Genomic DNA, 20824 nt, shown 5'->3' with positions numbered 1-20824 from the left:
TCACATGAACAAGCAAAATGCTATTGTATCTCTCTTGAATCAATGCTGTAAGTTTTGGGGTGGATTGAAGAAGAGAGAGAAGAAGGCATTGACAATAGCAGCCTATAGGAGTACAGACACTGTGCAGGCTGTCCAGAGTGGTACAACTGGAAGAAAATGATTAAGCATAAGGGCACGCAGATATGACGGCTTTCAGCCATTTTATCACAGAAACAATGTCTAGAATCTTACAAAAAATCAGCATGTACAGATCACAATGAGCAATGAATCCAGCCTATGGATAGAGGTGGTAACAAATAACAGATGACAAATGCCAGTGGAGAAGTACCTGTGGGTACCTTCCATAAAAAACTAGGAATGTGAACCAAACACCCAAGTCTCTAAGGCAATATCCATTCAATAATGCAGGGAAGTGTTCGGATGTTTGAGCACAAGAATGGGTTACGGAATGCCAAAAATTAATCCACTGAAATCACCATAGAATAACTAAACCCAAACAGGCTGAGTACATAGAGAACACCCAGAAGAAATGTATTTGGTACAGATCTTGGTATGCTAAGGAAGAAGTTATCTGGCACAGTAAATAGACTGGGAAAATATGTTGATCTCAGGGAGTGGCAAAATATTCAGGATCATGAATGTGAATTTAGACAAGGCATGTTCAGTGTAAGTGAGGTGAAGAGATCCATGGCGTACATCAGGCAGAAGAATCTGTAGATTTGGAGTGCTCCCTTCCAATTGGAGTGCTCTCTATACAAATGGCTCAGGTGAGATCTCTGTAAATTTATTGGAGTAAGAATGTTTTGCAAGACAGGTGTATGAATGGATATTTGAGGCTAATAAGAGGCATACAGTTATCCTTGAGCTATGAGCCATTAAACAGAACACCCTCAGGGTGGAAGACAATACAGGAAGGTGGTAGATTATGGAAGGGACACAGTTTTATGGAAGACAGACACAGTTTTTACTCCTAGTCTTCTCTGAAGCTCCCTATTCTGGGCAGGGAGTAACATAGACACACCATGAGATGTTAACCTGGATTCCAGTGTGCCTGAGGAAGAGACAAAAAAGCCACAGCCTTAGTGGTCATCAGGTATCCTCCCCCGGGGGGTGACCCTGTTGTGTGGGCAAAGATGGAAGCGCGAGAACAATGACGGAATGGAATGGATATGTTTACGAAGGAAAAAGAAAGTAGAATTATGAACAGCATGGAGATATTCTCATGAGAAAAAGAAACTATATGTATGAAAGCTATAAAAATATTTTTTATAGGGGCGCCTGGGTGGCACAGCGGTTAAGCGTCTGCCTTCGGCTCAGGGCGTGATCCCGGTGTTCCGGGATCGAGCCCCACATCAGGCTCCTCTGCTATGAGCCTGCTTCTTCCTCTCCCACTCCCCCTGCTTGTGTTCCCTCTCTCGCTGGCTGTCTCTATCTCTGTCGAATAAATAAAAAAAATCTTTAAAAAAATTTAAAAAAAAAATATTTTTTATAAAATCTGTAAGAAAAAAGAAACCCGTATTCAAATCTTCAGTCTGAACTAGTCTTCACTGCATTTTGAGGCAGATTACCAAGACATTTAAGGATGAAGAATTTTAAATCATAGATATACGTAGGTGAATTCAGATCTCTTCTCATGACTCATCATCCCTTAAGGAGTTGTGTAGATTCGTAAAATATATTGCAACATTTATCGCTTTGACAACATTCTCACATATCCCCTTCCTATTTTCAAACTTACTTCCAAATGTAATCCTATCTCACATACCATATCTAAAATACTACCATAGTTTTTCCATATATGATTAAGATTAAAACACACATGCATTTTGCCAAGAGTCTCCCAAACGTTACTGGGAATGTTTAACTTAAGCACATGTGCTGGGACTGAGGATGAATTTTGCACTAAGACCATTAATGTTTCATTGAGAAGTTGAACGGGTTAGTATCTGCCAGGAGCATATCTTTTGACTTTAGAAAGAACCTGAAAAAGTAAGAGAGGGAGAAAAATGGTAGTCAATACAGAAAAAGAGGGGAGAGAAAGAATAATCGGGATACAGTGTCATGAAATGGGGTTCATGCATACACAAAAACATAAGGATCATGGAAATATTTGTAGACTTGTGTTAATTCATTCAATAATTAATTTGTTCATCACCAAGCATTTATTGAATATTCTGAGTGAACAAAAAGACATCGTCTTACCTTACTGAACTTAAAATGTACTGGACATAGAGAAATAAAACAGTACGAAACAGTATAAAGATAATTACTCGATTACAATTGTGATGTGTGGTATGAGACAAACAACAGGAAGGGAAAAGTGAAGTTAGATTTCGAGTGGGGGGACAGCTCATCTTGTGAGTGGGAGAGAGACATTCATAAATCCAGGTCCCTAGGAGGAAAACAGGCCTCTCAGAATCTGTTCCTCCCACGTTTCCCTTCGAACTCTCCATGTGCAATGACTTCAACTCAGCACAGCTTTTGGAACCTCGCGTTTCAAATTCTCAAGCTAAGGATATTTAGCGTTAGAAAATTATGCTTTCTGCTTTCCATCTCAATGCCCATGTACCATGGACTTTTCCAATGAGGACTTACAGGAGGAATTAGTTTTATTCCTCAGTCAGCATTCCACAAGAACTGTACAGATTTCTGATTTTCAAAACTATTCCTTCTGGGCTTATTCTCAGTTTTAGGGCTTTGCTCTTAGTACCTAGTTTGCTTCTAATTGTTCTAAGATTTGAACAGTTTTTCAGCATAAATTTAAATATACAATATGTATATATACATAATGCTGTATATTTTTATAACGAAGGGAATTGTGGAATGCCTTATTCTTATTTTTTAAAAAAATAATACAGAGCAAGTAAGAATTCCTTTCATTTCTCTCTTCACCATCACAGTCTCCTCCAAAAGAAACTATTATTTTTATCGATGTAGCATGTATTTTTAAATATATAAACTGATATTTATATGATTAAATTGCTTTATAAAATGTGTATCTTGCTATCTCTTGCTTAAACCTTGAATACCTATCAATCTAAGTCTTTTTGACATTGTGGAATACTCCATGTGTGGATAGATCCCAACTCATTTAACCATTTACTTATTGATGTCCAGTTAGGGTTTTTTTATTACTATTATTTTATTTCAAACATTGCTCAAGTGAAAATTCTTATTCGAGTCTCTGTGTTCATAAACAAACCTGAGAGTATGAAACTAGGGCAGTGCTAAGAACTGGAATTTCTGGATTAAGAGTAGGTACGTTTTAAGTTGACACATATAACAAAGTAGCTGACAAAATACAATATAATACTGATTTAGATTATGACCTCTTGTGTATGAAATGTGAATTCTCAGTACATTCGTCAACACGAAGCCTTATCAAGCTTTCCAACTTTGACAAGGTAAGGAATATTCTGTGCTTCCCTGGGCCACGTTTGGTGATGAAAAGGACTGGCTTGTGGGTAACCATCTCACCGGTCCTAACGCCCTTATTATTTTCTTAGAAGAAAGAGTTGGATTAACTCCTGGCGAATCTGCTTTGTCTTAACGCTGTAGATGATGGGGTTGAGCACGGGTGGCACCAGAAGATAGACCTTGGCCAGGAGTAGACGGACAGCAGGTGCAGCTCGCTTCATGAAGCGGTGCACCAGAGCCACGCTGATCATGGGCACGTAGTACACAAGCACCGCACAGATGTGAGACACGCATGTGTTGAGGGCCTTCCGCCTTCCCTCCCCCGAGATAATGCTCAGCACTGTGTAGAGGATCAGCACGTAAGAGACAACGATGAGCAGCGAGTCCAGCCCAAAAGTGGAAGTAACAATGCAGAGCCCCAGAATGCTATTGGGACGTGTATCCCCGCAGGGCAGCTGGATTAGATCTGAGTGAAGGCAGTAGGAGTGGGAGAGGACACTGTGGCCACAGAAGGGCAGACGTTTCAGGAGGAAGGGCAGTGGGAGCATGAGCGTCACACTCTTCAGTCCAAGTGCAGCACCAGTGGCAGCGATACGGGGCCTGGTCAGGATGGCAGCGTACCGCAGTGGGTTGTAGATGGCCACGAAGCGGTCCACAGACATGGCCAGCAGGACTCCCGACTCCATGATGGAAAACGAGTGTATGGAGAACATCTGCAAAAGGCAGGCTTCAAAGCAGATCTCATTGGCACCAAAAAGGAAGATGCCCAACACAGTGGGCAATGTGGAAGCAGACACGCCAAGCTCTGCAAAGGCCAGCATAGCTAGGAAAAGGTACATCGGCTGGTGCAGGGTGGTGTTTTTCCTGATCACTGCCAGGACCAGGCTGTTGCCCAAAAGGGCCACAAGATATATGGAGCAGAATGGGAAGATAAAACAAGGGTACATGGCCTCCAGACCAGGGAGACCAGTTAGCAGAAAGTATTTGGGGTTGAATTGACTGCTGTTGACCATTTTCCGATGTCTGGAGTCTGGGGATTTGACTTAGGCAGGGGCCAGAGATACAGCCTGGGGTGAGACACATAAAGCTTATTGGAGACTGAGAGAACCTGCGATTTCCTCTGGCTTATATGATCTGCCAACTTATGTCCCTCCTCCCCTTCATGACCAGTTCCTTTTGGTCTTTGATGCGAAACAAAAATATGGAGTCATACTTGCAAATAGGCATATCTCCAGAATAAGGGAATCTGGTAGAATATCTTATTATTCATATTTAAAACTAATCTCCATAGTGGTTTCACTGTGTTTGTTTGGTAGGAAGTGAATGTTTTCCATGTCTCTATGAAGACATGGTATTGGGTAGTTGTAAAAAGACCTCATTGGAAAGACACTAACACAAGGAAAGCTGTAATCTGTCAGACATTCTCTAAATTCCCTGTTATGGCATGTTGGATTTTAAGTAGTCAATGAAGACAGGGATTAGAATAAAATTACTTCAAAGCTAGTAGAGAATTGCTCAGGAGATAAAGATTCTAAATGCCTATCTCTGCCACTCCAAGCAGTTTTGAAGACTGCTCTCCACTGGAGACACAGACTTACCTAGTTTTACTGGGTGAAACACCTCTAAAATGGGCTCAGTTCCAGGTTCTTTTTTTTTTTTTAAACATTTTTATTTATTTATTCGACAGAGATAGAGACATCCAGCGAGACAGGGAACACAAGCAGGGGGAGTGGGAGAGGAAGAAGCAGGCTCATAGCGGAGGAGCCTGATGTGGGGCTTGATCCCATAATGCCAGGACCACGACCTGAGCCGAAGGCAGACGCTTAACCGCTGTGCCACCCAGGCACCCCTCAGTTCCAGGTTCTTTCTACAGTCTGATCATATGGCTTTTACCCACAGTGGGGGAGAGCATAGAAAAAGTCAGTATTATAAATGTTAATGAAAACAAATACTTGCCCACTGGAATTTCTATTAATGGAAAGAAGTATTCTGCCCAGTGGAGAATTCCTCTCCCATTGTCAGTCCACACACGACAGGATGCTTAATCAATACTCACTGTGTCTATGGGAAGGAGGGACAGTAGTCCCAGAGTACAGTCCCTTCAGACCACGTTTTTGAAACTGCACATATAAGAAAAAAAAAAAAGCTTTTAAAAAAAGATTTTATTTATTTATTTACTTACTTATTTACTTATTTATTTGAGGGGGGAGGGACAGAGAGTGTGGGACTGGGGGAGAGAACTGGTGGAGAGGCAGAAGGAGAGAGAGAATCCCAAGCAGCTTTTCCGCAGAGCACAGAGCCCGGCACAAGGCTTTGATTTCATGACCCTGAGATCATGACCTGGGCCAAAACCAAGAGTTGAAATGAAAAGTTGGACACTTAACTGATGCAGGCACCCAAAAACAAGTCTTTTTATTCATGATGGCTCACCTCAATAGTGCTGCTGATGGTTTCCGAAAGCCTGTCTGGAAAGGCAACTTGAATCTAAAATGCACGGTATCCCCTGGCGCTTCAAAATGGTCTGGTGGAGAGGAAGTCAGTGGCATCATCCACCAATCTGAATGAGTAAGAGGAGCGGTGATTTCTTTCTTTCCCTGCTGCTGTTTAAGATGAAAGGGAATCTCTTTATATCCCATGCACGCATCCTCTTTGAATGGGGCGCTTCCTATGCTGACAAAACTCCCGTGAAATCCACCTCCTTAACTTGACTCGTCTGCAAATCCTGACACACCCTAACTCCTCTTTTCCCTCCTGGTCATTCCTGGAATTTTTGCTTTGTTTTTGTAATTGTTTACTTTGTTTTTCTTTTCTGTCTTCCTTTTTTAAGCACTTCAGCTTACAGCTCAACGAAAAATCATATTTTAAAACAAATCCTACTTGCACCGTTGTTGGAGAACATGGCTCAGATGTCGGTCCTGTGATGTCTCCCTCACTGGGGCATGTGGTTAACCACTTTCTGCGACAGCGCCTTCCTCTAATCTAGCACTCTGTCCCCTGTGTTGCCATTTAGTTGTTTGCATGCCTTCTCCTAGTTGTCCATTAGCTCTCCCAAAGAAGACATGGAGCCTATATCTTGAGCATGTCACCAGGGCTTAATAAAAGAGAAGGGGTACGGGGGGCAGGAAACAGGGAAAAAGGTGCATATTGATGTATGGTGATATAGTCTAGGCTGGGAGCTTGGGGCGGGAAACCAGGGAAGGACTTTGTCTTTTTCTATCAAATAAGAACCTCTCTGAAGACAGAAAAATCATGTCATATCCTTTTTCTTCACTCTGTAGGAAGAGCTGTTATTGTAGGAAGTCAGAGATCAATGCTGATGAAAGAGGTGTGTGGGTTGAGAGGGAAATATTCTAAGAAGAGGTTAAAGCGTAGCATTTGGTACAGAAAAGGTAATTCTTACTTAGAATTACAAGAAAAGAAATCACATTGATTGAGTATGATGTATCAGCTACTGTGGAAGGGTGCCCTGTATATGTTATCTTCGTATAGAGGTCATCTGTCTTACCCTCAAAATACTCAAAACGACCCACTCATACAGATTTTACAACTTAGGAGAATGAGAAATTGGCATTTTAAGTGACTTGCCAAGTCACACTGGCAAAACTGTAGTTAAAGAGGAGAGCAAGGAAGCCTGAACAAAAGTGGTGCAAGGAAGCCCATGGTAACAAACGGTATGGGAGTGGGGATGAGTCAGCCAGACGGGGAGGAAGGATGGTGAAAACCACAGGTCATGGAGGAGCTGGGTTCAAGACTGACCTGGGAGGCAGGGGACAAGGACTATGGCATGGAAGGTAAAGGAGAGGAGGGTAAATAGGTCTAAGAAACAAAGATAGGTTTAAAAAGAGAATTACATATCTGGTATTAAAAGGTTTGGACTGGGGGATAAAATGGAGATTTCCCTGCCCCAGTTTTCCTGAATTAACAGAGAAGAGTTGAATAAAACACATCAAGTGTTTCTCTGGCACAGTGAGGCTTTCTGGATAAAAGTCTGCGTCCTGCCGGGAGGGGTCTTTCATGACCTGAGGGAAGGGGAACATAAACCCTGTGCTGGAAACGAGCTGTTATCTCCAAAAGCAAACCTCAGGTTCCGCCCACCTGAACAGATCTCCCGTCCTCCTGATCCCATAGGCTGGACTTCCAGGCCAACTCCACTGCTCCTGTACGAAGGCCCACTTGCCCTTCAAGGTAGCTGGTCTCAGGTCTGGTCTCCAGCTCACCATCTGGAAGCAGGAGCTGACGGGCCTTATTTATCATGACTTCAGAACTAGCCTTCTCCTTCCCTCAATTTTGCCAGTCAGTCCCTTGGGAGACACAGGCAAACCAGCCTCAGAAGAATGGGCTGCCTCGAGGCCTGCAGGAATAATTGGGCCAGGAACAGAGGACCCCAGGAGATGCTCTATGGGGAACCAGAAGTCAGATTCTGAGAAAATACACAAGACGTGCATGAACGTGTGGATGTGTGGATAAACATGTCTGTATGCGCATACTTTTATGTGCATTTGCAAGTGTGTAAATTAATGTAAGTGTGCATCTGAACACATATATGTGCATGTGTGTGTGCATGTGCGCCTGTGTGCGAATGTGTGCTTGTGTGTAATGTATACATGACCACGTTCCTTCATGTAGATTCTGTTTGCAAGTTTGCATGAATCTGTGAGCGTGTATATCTTCCCACAAATGTACTTACCATTGACTGTGCATTCATGTAGGTGGTGATATGACAGAGGTGGGTCCTTGAGTCACTAACCAAGGAAAGAACCGTCATATCTGAGTAAAAGGTGCAAGTGAATATCCATTCATGTCTGAATATGCGCCTGAATGTCTTGAATTTCTCTATAATCTTATGTATTTGTATGATAGTATATGGTTGCTTAAAGATACTTCTAATATACTCTGATAATTGTCTTATAACCTAAACCTTATTGATCAGTGACATTCCTGTGTCCTTTGGGGACTACAGAAATTGCCTTGTACTGAAACAGGCAAAGAATGATCTAAGTAGCCTGTTGAATTTGCACCTTGTACTCAGATCTGGGGATTCTTTCCTTAGGTCAGTGACTCAAGGACATACTTCTGTCATATCTCTACCGACAGATCTGACACACTGTAAACCCCATTTTTTTCTCATTCTGGTTATAAATTAGGGATTTTTTTCTTTTTGAGAGAGAGAGAGAGAGAGCACACTTGAGTTGGGGGGACACAGGGAGAGGGAGAGAGAGAGAATCCTAAGCAGGCTCCACATCTAGCATGGAGCCAGACTCAGGGCTCAGTCTCAAGACCCTGAAATCATAACCTGAGCCAAAACACTGTCGGACACTTAACCAACTAAGCCACCCAGGCGTCCTATAAGTTAGGCTTTTATGCCTCCCCGAACTTGGTTCTGTCCCAGACTATGATATGGACAAAAACAAAAACAAAAACAAAAACAAAAACAAAAAAAACCCAACATTGGAAAGTTCCTCTTAGATATACAGTGAAGTTATCCCTGATGAATGTATATAACAGAATTATTATATTTTGATGAATGGTGGCAAACTCATTTGTTAATCCAAAAAATGTGAAGTGATGATTTAACTCTCCACATCATCAGAGTAACTTATCACTAATGACATTATTATGGAATTAGAGTTCTACCAAATCAGTAGAGGAGCAAATATAAAAATCACTTAGAACATGTAAACATTTAAGCAAAAAAAAAATATATATATATGTAATCATTCTTTTTAATTTAAGAAAGTAGTGGCTATGTATTTATAAGTATATACATAAGTAAAAACGAGCATAGACTTTTTTTGATTTTAACATTAGAGTCAATTCGTGACCTACAATCAATTGCTCAAACTAAAGCGGGCAAACAGAGCTTGCTTTGTGGTATGAAGACTTTATAAAGAAGCTTTAAGTCATTCTTCATTTTGAATCACTATAGTTCATTGCCAATGTCTCACCGTATCTTCCCCAGGGAAACCACTTGAGGATGGCCCTGCGGATCTGCTGGGTCTTGATGCTGTAGATAACAGGGTGCCTCAGGGGTGGGAAGAGCACAGAGAGAGTGCCATGGGGATGTGCACCGAGCGAGAGCTGTGCTGCCCAAATCCGTGCTCAATGGACAGGCCTAGCACGGGCACACAGAAGCAGAGCACAGCCAGGATGTGCGAGACACAGGTGTTGAGGGCCTTCAGCCTCCCTCCAGCAGAGGCGATGGCCAGCACAGCGCGGAGGAAGACCGCGTCGGAGAGCAGGCTGAATAGGACGTCGGAGCCCACGGCCAGCATGAGGATGCACAGCCCATAGAGTCTGTTGAAGCGTGTGTTGGAGCAGGCCAGGTGGATCATGTCCTGGTGAAGGCAGTAGGCATGTGACAGCACCCCGGGCGACAGTCGTCGAACTTAAGCAGGTTCAGCGAGGGTACCGCAGTGATGGCGGCACTGCGCATACCCAGCACAGCCCCAGCTAGTGCCACACGAGGACCCGTGAGCACAGATGCGTAGCGCTGTGGGAACCGGATGGCCACCAGGCGGTCCAGAGCCATAGCGAACAGCACGGCGGACTCCATGAAGGAGAAGGAGTGAAGGAAGTGCTGTTGCAGAACTCAGGGCACCAGACCCACCACCGGGGCATCAAACCACAGCACGCCCAACAGTGAGGGCAGCGTGGACATGCACAGGCCCAAGTCGGTCACAGCCAGGATGGCCAGGAAGTAGTACATGGGCTGCTGGAGAGAGGGGTCAGTTCGTACCAGATGCAAGATGGTAGCATTACCTACAATGGTCACCAAGTATCCTACAAAAATGGGTAGTGAGATCCAGCAGTGAGCCCATTCCAGGCCTGGGAAGCCTGCCAGGAGGAAAGTGGAGAAGCTCGCATTGGCATTTGGTAGGGTGGGCGTCCTCATTCTCAAGAGTCTGTTCGTTCTAGGACAAGGAGGTAGTATGTTGAAGGTTACTAGGCCATTAAGCAGGAGTACTCCTATCACTGGACACCAGTCCCCTGCTGGCTGATCTGACCTCTCTGCACACAGTGGACTCAGTGACCTCTTGATTAACCACTGCCCATTCAAACAGCCTGTCCTTTTCCTGCTTCCTCCCCTCTTTCTCTTATTCCCAACCAACCCTTTACTTACCTCAGGGACAGCAAGCCTCAACAAGGGTTTTCTCTACTTTTGCTCTTAACCAGTTGTGACATAGGGTTTTTTGTTTTATTGTGTTTTCTTTAACTTTCCGTAGAAGAATCTAGAACTCAACCTTAACAGAATGCTGAGATTCTCTGAAATTCTGTTACTCCCAAGTTGTCTTCTCTGTATGACCCTACCCCTTCAAGCTTTTCCTGTAGAAGAAATTATATCTAGTTTTTCTAAGCAAATCAAGAATGCCTGTAGAGAGTTTCCTCATCCAATTTGCTCTCCACTTTATCTCCTTTTTGCCATTATGAGACCCTCCCCACATGTCCCTATGATTGGGAGAAGAGCTATCTTCTCTCTCCAAACCCAACCCCTCTTAAAGAACCCATGACTCATTCTCCAGAACCTCATTCCTCAAGCATCTCAGGTCCCTGGGAAGTCAGACGAATTCATCCTATACAGTCTACATCTTTGAAGCTGCTGGTTTTACTCTAATTCCTGGAATTTCCTTTCTTTTCTTTTTTTAGGTTTGTTTGTTTATTTATTTATTTTAGAGACAGAGAGTGCATGCAAGTGTGTGCATGGGGGGAGGGGCAGAGGGAAAGAATCTCAAGCAGACTCTCTGCTGAGTGGGGAGTCCAACATGGGGCTAAGTCTCATGACCCGTGAGATCATGACCTGAGCCAAAACCAAGAGTCAGTTGTTTAACCAACTGAGCCACCCATGCACCCCAGGAATTTCTTTATTTTCAAATCTAATTTGAGAGTCTACTGACATGACTGCTCCTTCTTTTGTTCATTCCTTCCTTCCTTCTTTCCTTCCTTCCTTCTTTCTCTCTCTGTCTCTCTTTCTTTTTCTTTCATCTCCATGTTTTTAAAGGTATCTCTCCTCCAAAATCAAGCTGGAGACCTGACACAACTTTAATAAATCAGGGCAACTTATTTGAGTAGTATTTACTAAATGGGTATTGCAAAAAAAGCATATCAATAAGTGTACCTTAAAACAGAAGCAATGGCGACAAAGCTCGTTCCTTGCTCAAATTAGTTCATTAAAAACTAAAGACAGGGGTACCTGGAGAGGTGCTCACAAGATAAGCCCTGCTATCTGGATCTCACTGTCTGATATAATATTTGCTTCTGTATCCTCATCAGTAAAATAAATGATAGTGTTTCCTAATTAAAGAATGGATGTGTTTTAATTGACATACAATGTATATAAAATTTAGCACCAAATCTGTATTATAATAAACAATAAATATATTTGTTATTGTCACCAATCAAATGCTACTTTTCTTGTATTCTTCCCCTCAGGTTTTTGCTCTTCGTCTCCTCCTGTTATGCAGAAATAAATGCCATCTCCTCTTTAATATGAGAGTGCTTTAGATCTTGGCATAAGGTGCCACGTGCCTTTGAAAGATTAGGAACCTACTGACAGTCCAACAGACTGAGGGAGTAACTGGGCGACTGCGATAACAGGGGATGCTGAGCAATAGATCACAGCATCTACTGATGGACAGACAGGATGAGACTGAGGAATAGGGGAAAATATAATGAGGGTCAAACAGAGGAAGGAAATGAAATAGTAGGCTTAATAAGACTAGTCCAACAGACTGAGGGAGTAACTGGGTGACTGCGATAACAGGGGATGCTGAGCAATAGATCACAGCATCTACTGACGGACAGACAGGATGAGACTGAGGAATAGGGGAAAGTATAATGAGGGTCAAACAGAGGAAGGAAATGAAATAGTAGGCTTATTAAGACTATGCTGAGAAGGAAGCTGGGGAGACCCATGGTTCAGGAAGCAGAGTAAGCTGGAAGACTGTGAGAAGTAGACAAGGAAGGATGGGGTGTGGTGAAAGCTGGGGGGGAAGATGTTGAAGGACAGAAAAGGGCTGGCTGGGTGTCAGGGAGAAAGGGGCTTGTGTAACTTAGAGGAAGTACCTGAAAAGCACAAGACGAGGACGTGTGAGGCAGAGAAGGTAGGGACGGAGGAGTTGGAGGATGGCAAAGCTAAGGTCAGAGAGAGGCTGCTGAAAGACTGAGGAGAGGGAGACTGGTGCCAGATAGACATGGAAAGAGAACTGGGGAGAGGACAGAGTCTGGGGAACAGTGAAGGGGAAAGCCAAGGGCTAAACTGACAGGAAGCTTAGAGAATGAGGGAGGATGAGGGGAGAGAGGGAGAAACAGAGAGGGGTGGGGGCAAAGTGGTGGGTCAAACAAAAGAGGCAGGGTCAGGGCACCTGAGTGGCTCAGTTGGTTAAACGTCTGCCTCCAACTGAGGTCATGAGCCTGGGGTCCTGGGATGGAGCCCCATGTCAGGTCCCTTACTCAGCAGGGAGCTTGCTTCTCCCTCTCCTTCTGCCCCTCCCCTTCTTGTGCTCTCTGTCTCTCTTTCTCTCTGTCAAATAAATAAAATCCCTCCCCCCCAAAAAAGAGGGGGCATTGAGGAGAAAGGAGTCTCCTGTGAGACAACATGAGAGAGAAGCTGGGCAGCAGAGAGGATGAGGACAGGGATGTGGTCAGATGAAGGAGCTCATATGGAGAAGTATGAGGAGCAGAGGGGTGGGGAGACACTCAAGGAATCTCCCACAGCCCTCGTTCAGTCTCTCCCTCTCAAGCCACCTACAGTGGAGAACCTGTGGAGTCCTGTGGCCCTCTGGACACAGTTCTGTTAGGCAGGACAGCGTGGTGGTGAAGAAAGTAGCTCTGGAATCAGATCTGCATTCAAACCGTATAACCAACATTTAACTCTCTAATTGTGCAAATTATTTGCTTAATCTCAGTTTCCTCATATGCAAAGTTAGGACAGTTATGACACCTACTCCGTAGATTATAGAGCCATTTATTAGCGACTCTACATGTGGTTGGAACCACACACTCAACAGATGCAGGTGATCACCTGTGGTTTCCAGTACCACCTTCTTATGTGAGGTTCTCCGCCACGATGACCTACTGTACGAGAGCTGTAGCTCTTCCCTTCGTGTCTGTGGCAAGCTCCAAGGGAAAGCCAACGAGCGATCTGACAAAAGCAGAGTGAGAAGCTCAGAGTTGGGACTCTGAGCTCGTAAGCAGTGTTTGGACAACTGGCCACACGACCTTGGTGAAGTGACTGAATCCTTCTACATCTTAACCTTTTTCTGTGATGGAAAATTTTCACATGTTCCCTGTTTTCTTTCCAGGGAAACTATTGGGCTTAAAGGGACCATGGAAAGAAGTGTTCTAAAGTGTTGGAAGCCACATCTGTTGGGGGGGGGTTGGAATTGATGAGGTTATGATCCATACCTGTCATAATCCTGTTTCACTCCAGTCCAACTCCCAGCCTGGTACTGGGGGAGGGCACCAAGAGGACATGATCACAGCTTGACCCACAAGATAGACCAAGAAATCTGAGGCTTCTGACCCTTCACCTCTGTCCTTGGAATGTGCCTTCCACCTGCCTTCCCCACTCTCAGAAGCTGCTCCAACAACACAGCCTTAAGAGAGTAAGGTGTTGTTGAGCCCATCTGGATGGTATACGTGCTTGAACCCAGTTAAGATTCTGGGGTAGGTGCAGAGAGCTACTTTTCTTGTGGTGCCCAAGACATGCCCTGTACGTAAGTTCTCTTGCTTATAAACCTGCCATCTACCAATCTGGAGTGGCCTGCGTCTTTCTTCAGTCTCTCCCTGCCCTCCATGTACCAGGGCCAGTTTCAGATTTTACCCGGGAAGCTGCCATGTTTGCAAAGGAACACCCAGTAACAAATTCTGGTTCTCTCTTTCCAACCCAAAAGATCATGGGGAGATAACATACCACAGACTGGCTGTAATCCTAGAAGCTGCCCTATCCCATCACCCTACTTATAGACCTTCTAGATAAGAGGTACCAGAGAGGTCATTGGGTTGGCTGCCTCTATCCATCCTCAACAACTTGCTGGTCCCTTGTTGTCTGTGGCTTCTTTCCCCAACCCTGCAGCACTTCTCACTTCCTGTCCCAGACTCATCTGACTAAATCAGGATGCCGGTCTGCATCTGCTGCAATGGCAGTTATACGGCTGTCTGTCCTGCTCCCTTGGGTCTTGGGCCCTCAGGGGAAACTCCTTAGATGGATGTAGACCTGCAAACACCAAAGAGGGGTCAGTGTCTTTCCAGAACCTGGTTGTTGGGCACCCCATTTATCTTTCATGGAAACTTAATGACCCTTAAGTACCATCATGAGATAGTTTGTAGATCAGGTGACTCTTCATGCTCTTCTCCCACTAGTGCTATTGTTACAAGAAAATTTATTGGTTGACCCTCAGTCTCTTTTCTGTGATCTTCTTTCCCCCAGTCTAGCCCCCCTTTGAGACTCTCTTTCCCACCAGGTAGTTATTCATGCTCATTCATTCAGCAAAACATAGACACTACAAGCTTTGGGACATATACTTAAGTGCAAAGATCAATAAGATACAATCTCTGCTTTTGAGAAAGTCATTTATCTTTTGCAGGAGGCAGATTTGAAAAGGACTAACCCTTCCTGACAGAGTAAAAAAACCAAAAAGATTCACAGGAAATGTAAAGATTTAACAGGCATTCTTTACTAATGGCTGCTTTCTCACTGGATCCAACATTCCAGATAGCGAGGGAAACACACAAAGGCTGAGTTGTCACAAAGCAAGACATTATAAAATAACATGAATTCCAGGTACCTGAAAAACATGTTTTAATTAGATGAAACTATATATTCTACAAACACAAGGCCAGCTTCGAAGGCTTAAGGAGACATGAGGGTATTAAATAACATGACGTGTTTGTAAAGTGCTTTGCATGTGGGAGCATAGAATTGGTGCTAGTGAATGGATCACGGAGTTTACACCGAATATTGTCATTAGCATGAACAAATCTAGCCTTGATGAGTTTCTTTTTGTGCGTTTGTTCTTGTTTCTTACTGTAGAGGAGGACATGGGAGTTGAAAACATAGACACTGCATGAGTATAGAAGTTCTATGGACTTAAAACTAAAGGAGTTCATTTCTGTGGCAAAGAAGTTAAGGAGAAGCAAGTGATGTGTGTGTGTGTGTGTGTGTGTGTGTTTTACTTGAACTTCCTTTGGCAAAGTAGGCCCTTGTCTTGAATAGAGTCACCCAGTCTGGAAAGGAGTTCCAGCACCAGTACAGGTGCTGAAGGTAGCCTGCCCTGTGACCAAACAGAAAAAAATAAATCCTCGTCCTCAGGGAGTGCACATTCTAAAATCTTTATATTTCCCTATAGTTAATTCATTAGTTTAGATTTCTAGAAGTGCTTCTGAGACACAGGGTATGAGTACATTTAAGTCTTTCAATGCATCTTGCTTTCTTTCTTTCTTTCTTTTTTTTTTTAAAGATTTCATTTATTTATTTCACAGAGATAGAGACAGCCAGTGAGAGAGGGAACACAAGCAGGGGGAGTGGGAGAGGAAGGAAGCAGGCTCCCANCTAAAATCTTTATATTTCCCTATAGTTAATTCATTAGTTTAGATTTCTAGAAGTGCTTCTGAGACACAGGGTATGAGTACATTTAAGTCTTTCAATGCATCTTGCTTTCTTTCTTTCTTTTTTTTTTTTAAATTTCATTTATTTATTTGACAGAGATAGAGACAGCCAGCGAGAGAGGAAACACAAGCAGGGGGAGTGGGAGANCTTTTTTTTTTTAAAGATTTCATTTATTTATTTCACAGAGATAGAGACAGCCAGTGAGAGAGGGAACACAAGCAGGGGGAGGGAGAGGAAGAAGCAGGCTCACAGCAGAGGAGCCTGATGTGGGGCTCGATCCCAGAACGCCGGGATCACGCCCTGCGCCGAAGGCAGACGCCCAACCGCTGTGCCGCCCCGGCGCCCCGCATCTTGCTTTCTGTAAATGAAGTCATGCTGTCACACCAGTGCATGGAAACCCCTCTTCTACTTCATGCCTGATTATGGGCTTTTAATATTTGTCTCTTAACAAGATTAAAAATTTTAATTTGCATTTGAAGTTGTAGTAAGTAGGAGTTTTTAAATGTCATTATCTACATGTCTTTCTCCATTTTGAAAAGGAAGAAATTTAGATGCTACTGGCCTATTTGTTAATAAGTGGCAAAAATGGGACTCAGACTCTAATATAAATCCAAAGTCTGTGTTCTCGTTCAGTATGCTTCCATTCAGTATGGGAAGACCATTCTGAGTCTCGCAGCTGCTATTCGGTGGTGTGGCCTGCCATGTGGACTTCCGTCAAAGCTCAGAGTGGAACCTGTGTACAAGGGGTGCCTGCCTTTAGGACTGGAAAGACTCTAGTGCTCCTTAGGGCCTCCCAAGCCTAAACCACTGGGAGTCCAGTGGCCCTCTACACATGCACGCACAATACCACACAAATGCAAGAGCATTTATATCCAGTTTTAGAGTTTGGCTCTGTTTAAAATTTCACTTTGTACTCTTGTTTGCATTTAAATAGGAGAAATTTAATTATAAAATATAGAGAATGATATAAGAACCACCTGAGTAAATGTGCATCTCTATGCTTATCCAGTTTGAACAAATCTTAACATTTTGCTTATTTGCCTTAAATTTTTTTTTCTGAATTGAATTAAAACCTTCCATGTAACATGGCTCACTTGATTTACTTCTTTCTTTCCCTAGAGCTGTTTTCAGAGTTTATCAATCTCAACATAATTTTTAATGTTTCTCCTGTGTGCATGTTTGAAAATGCATGTGTGTATAATATGCATTTGGTATTATCAGTCTTTTTTCCAGTTTTGCTAACTTAATTGGTGAAATATGGTATCTCTTTGTTATTTATTATTTCCCAAATTTCTTGTCAAGATGAGCATGTTTTCAGGTATTTATTGGGGTATTTGTTTTTTGTGTAGGTGCATTGCCCATTCATATCTTTGCTTAATTTCTTACTGGATTCTCTCTTTTTAATTTTTTACTAATTTATAGAGTTTCTTCATATATTCCAAACATTAAACATCAGTTGTTCAGATAGATACACATTGCAGATTTCATCTCTTAGTCTGCTTTGTATTCTCTCTTTGTTTTTGGTGTGTTCTGTTTTACTGTATTTTAATTGTCTATTCTCTCATATTTTTAAAAACATTCTCAAGTTTTCCTTTTAACATTTATATCTTTAGTTTAATACATTTTTACGGGTACTGTAAAATAGGGATCAAATTTTATCTTCCAATGGATAACAAATTCAGCACTGTTTTTTGAATAATCCAACCTTTCCCATCTGTTTTTAATATTATCTTTTTCGAGAGCCATTATATCTGGGGATCTTTGTCTGCTCTGCTGCTACCACCATTTCTCCTCCCATTTTTGCCAGGCAAACAGGAAAAAAAAAAAAAGCCAAAGTTTGAATCAGAAACCAGTCTAACAAGTATCAACCATCTGTGTACCACCCAGAGGAATTCTCTCAGACTATGTATAAACTAGAAGAAATGAAGAGATGGGGGATGCTGGAATATAAAGGCAGGAGAAGTTGCCTTGTGTGGAAGCAAAGATATGATTATTCTGGCCCCAGGAACTGCTAGACTCCTAAATCCATGGAAAGAAAGAGACCGTTGAGGTCATCAAACAGATCCAGCAAGGTTTTTGTTCAGCCCGGATCTGGGAGGAGGGGTGGCGCGCTATATACAAGGTTTCCCATGCCCCAGAGCTGTGAAGAGTAACTCTCAGGAAGCACTTCTGGGTCATAGTAACCTGTGGAAGAGGAGGCTGGAGGGGCCAGATGGCCTGAAAGAAACAGACCTAGGATGTTGAGGAGGAATACTCTTTGATGGGTGCCATCATAAGGGGGTGCTCTTGGGCTTCCCGGGTATAAGGAGAAAAAGCTTCCCTAAAAAAGAAGTTCTCTTTCCTGGCTTTGAATTTAAATGTATGCATTTATGTTTCCAGAAATTAATAGTATGTATTCATTGAGCATCTATTGTCTGCCAGTCGTTATATATATGGAGATGTGCTGGTTAACAAGACATAACAAGTCGTAATTCTTCCAAGGAACGTAATTTAGTAATCCATTCTGGGAGACAACAACAACAACAACAACAAAAAAAAAAGAACGAAAGAAAGAAAGACTAAACTGAGACACGAAGCAGTGCATTACTATGTGACAGATGTTACACTGGGAAATGCAGGGTTCTGAGGGAGCAGACGGAGGGAGCTTCTGCTCTGATATTAGAGAGAGGGCTCTCAGTGAAATGTCCATGAGGAAGTGACCCCAATGCTGAGACTCATTTATTCAATGGTATGGGCAATCTTCTCTGCCAACTTTAGGTCCACATCCTCCTGAATGATGGCATTATGACTTACAAATATTTGTGGTGTTTTCCTTCATGGCAACTTTGTCCCATTTAGTGCCTGGGAGCAAACACTGACTTCTGATTACTGTCAGTAAGTCCACAGGAAATCAGAGATGAGATGAGTCAAGGTTGGGGTCAAGGGCTTCTACTAGATGAACAGGACCCAAAAGGAGCACATCCATAGAAAGTTCTGGCGGTGTTCTAACTGAGTCAGCTATTAGGGAAAAGTGCCAAGTTCTTCTTCCAATGTGATTGAAGAGTCCAAAGGATACAGCTTCACCAGGATAGAAACTGAAAAGAAGGAAGGACTTGACCAGGTGGACAAGAGGGTAGCAGTCCCAAGGAGCCATGGGAGAAAGTACATTTCCTAAGGTGAATTTATGTCTTCTCTGCAAGGTTCTGTTCTGGGTGCCTTTTTATTTACTGTTCTGTTTTCATTTTTGTTCAGTTTCATTTTAGTTTTAATATTTGCACATTGACGATGACCCTCGACAGCCTTCTTCTACGTAGTTTTTGGTGCTGCCAAAACATCTAGGTCTCAGATGTAGGAGGAGGCATTATGATTTAAGCAAGAGCATGTCAGCATTCTTAACCCATAACTCAGGAAAAGAAACTCATACATATTTTATTTAGGGCAATGGAAAAGAATCTTGGGGAACATGTAGGGTAATAGTAGGTTCTTAATGCTATCAATCTTTGGCTTGATTTGGGACTTTCTCTTGGGTACCCAGTGGAATTTTTAGCCCCAGGACGCAGCACTGACCTTCTTAAGACCCAGGAGCTTGCTGATAACATGGCGGATCTCCTTGGTCTTAATACTATATATGATCGGATTAAGCATCGGAGGCACGAAGAGATAGACATTGGCCATAAGAAGGTGGACAGCAAGTGGGGCATGCTTCCCAAAGCGGTGGACCAGAGACAGCCCCACCATGGGCACAAAGAATATCAGCACAGCACAGATGTGTGAGGTACATGTTTGGAAGGCTCGGAGCTGCTCCTCTTGGGAGGCCAGTCTGGCCACGGTGCGCAGGATGACCCCATAGGACAGTGCGATGAGCACCAGGTCCAGCATCATAGTGAACGCCACTACCGACAGTCCATACAGGTTGTTGAAGGTGGTATCTGTGCAGGCCAGGTGTATCACTTCCTGGTGTAGGCAGAAAGAATGGGAGAGGACTCGAGGCCCACAGTAGGGAAAAGTCTTCAGGAGCACGACAAGAGGAACTAGGGCCACAGGGCCCCGGAAGATGACAGCCAGACCTGTCCTAATCACTCGCTGGCTAGTGATAATGACCGAGTACCTAAGGGGGTGGCAGATGGCCAAACAGCGGTCAAAGGACATGATAAGGAGCACGGAGGACTCCATGAAGGAAAATGAATGGATGCAGAACATCTGGATTTGGCAAGCTGCGAGGTAGACACCATGAGATTTGAACCAAAAGATTCCCATAGTAGTGGGCAAGGTCGACACTGACAGTCCCAGGTCAGTGAAGGCCAGAAAGGAGAGTAGATAGTACATGGGTTTGTGCAGACGAGGGTTGGTCTTAATAATTATCAGAATGAAACAATTGCCTGAGATGGCCACAAGGTACATGAGGAAAAAGGGGATGAATATCCAGTGTTCAATGGCTTCCAATCCTGGAAAGCCAGTGAGGAAGAACATGGGGCTAAACTGGGTGATGTTGGACAAGACCACAGATTGAGGACTGAGGGGATATTGGGCTGGCATTCCTCAGGGATGGAGCTGAAAATAAATGGATAGTTCTAGTTATTAATTTTTCGGTCTTGCTAACCGTCACACCATCATAAGCAGAATCATGGTCCTTATCATCTTTGGTATCATCTAATTCTCTATTATCAATTCTACCACCCTACTAGCAGTCCCAAACTGTCTTATAGCACCACACTCACCAGATTTTCTCCAGTATTTCTGTAACTTCCTTTTTCCCCTGAAGATAGAAGCATTTTTCAATTTAAATTCAATTAGCCAACAAACGTATAGTACATCATTAGTTTT

General features: G+C 43.3%; 2 protein-coding genes and 1 pseudogene across 2 annotated transcripts; all 3 read right to left on the bottom strand.

Annotated features, from left to right (window-relative positions):
* Window positions 1-3494: 3494 nt before the first annotated feature.
* LOC100471709 (olfactory receptor 51I1) lies at window positions 3495-4430 on the bottom strand. Its single transcript, XM_002926080.3, has one exon. The coding sequence runs from the start codon at window positions 4428-4430 to the stop codon at window positions 3495-3497; it is 936 nt and encodes a 311-aa protein (XP_002926126.1).
* A 4894-nt stretch (window positions 4431-9324) lies between these two features.
* Window positions 9325-10309, bottom strand: LOC117803528 (annotated as a pseudogene).
* A 9234-nt stretch (window positions 10310-19543) lies between these two features.
* On the bottom strand, window positions 19544-20536 carry LOC100471957 (olfactory receptor 51M1). Its single transcript, XM_002926081.2, has one exon. The coding sequence runs from the start codon at window positions 20534-20536 to the stop codon at window positions 19544-19546; it is 993 nt and encodes a 330-aa protein (XP_002926127.2).
* Between the last annotated feature and the right edge of the window lie 288 nt (window positions 20537-20824).

This window comes from Ailuropoda melanoleuca, chromosome 8, assembly GCF_002007445.2.
Source record: "Ailuropoda melanoleuca isolate Jingjing chromosome 8, ASM200744v2, whole genome shotgun sequence".
In the NCBI taxonomy this organism is placed as follows: Eukaryota; Metazoa; Chordata; class Mammalia; order Carnivora; family Ursidae; genus Ailuropoda; species Ailuropoda melanoleuca.
This window is presented reverse-complemented; position numbering and strand designations above follow the sequence as displayed.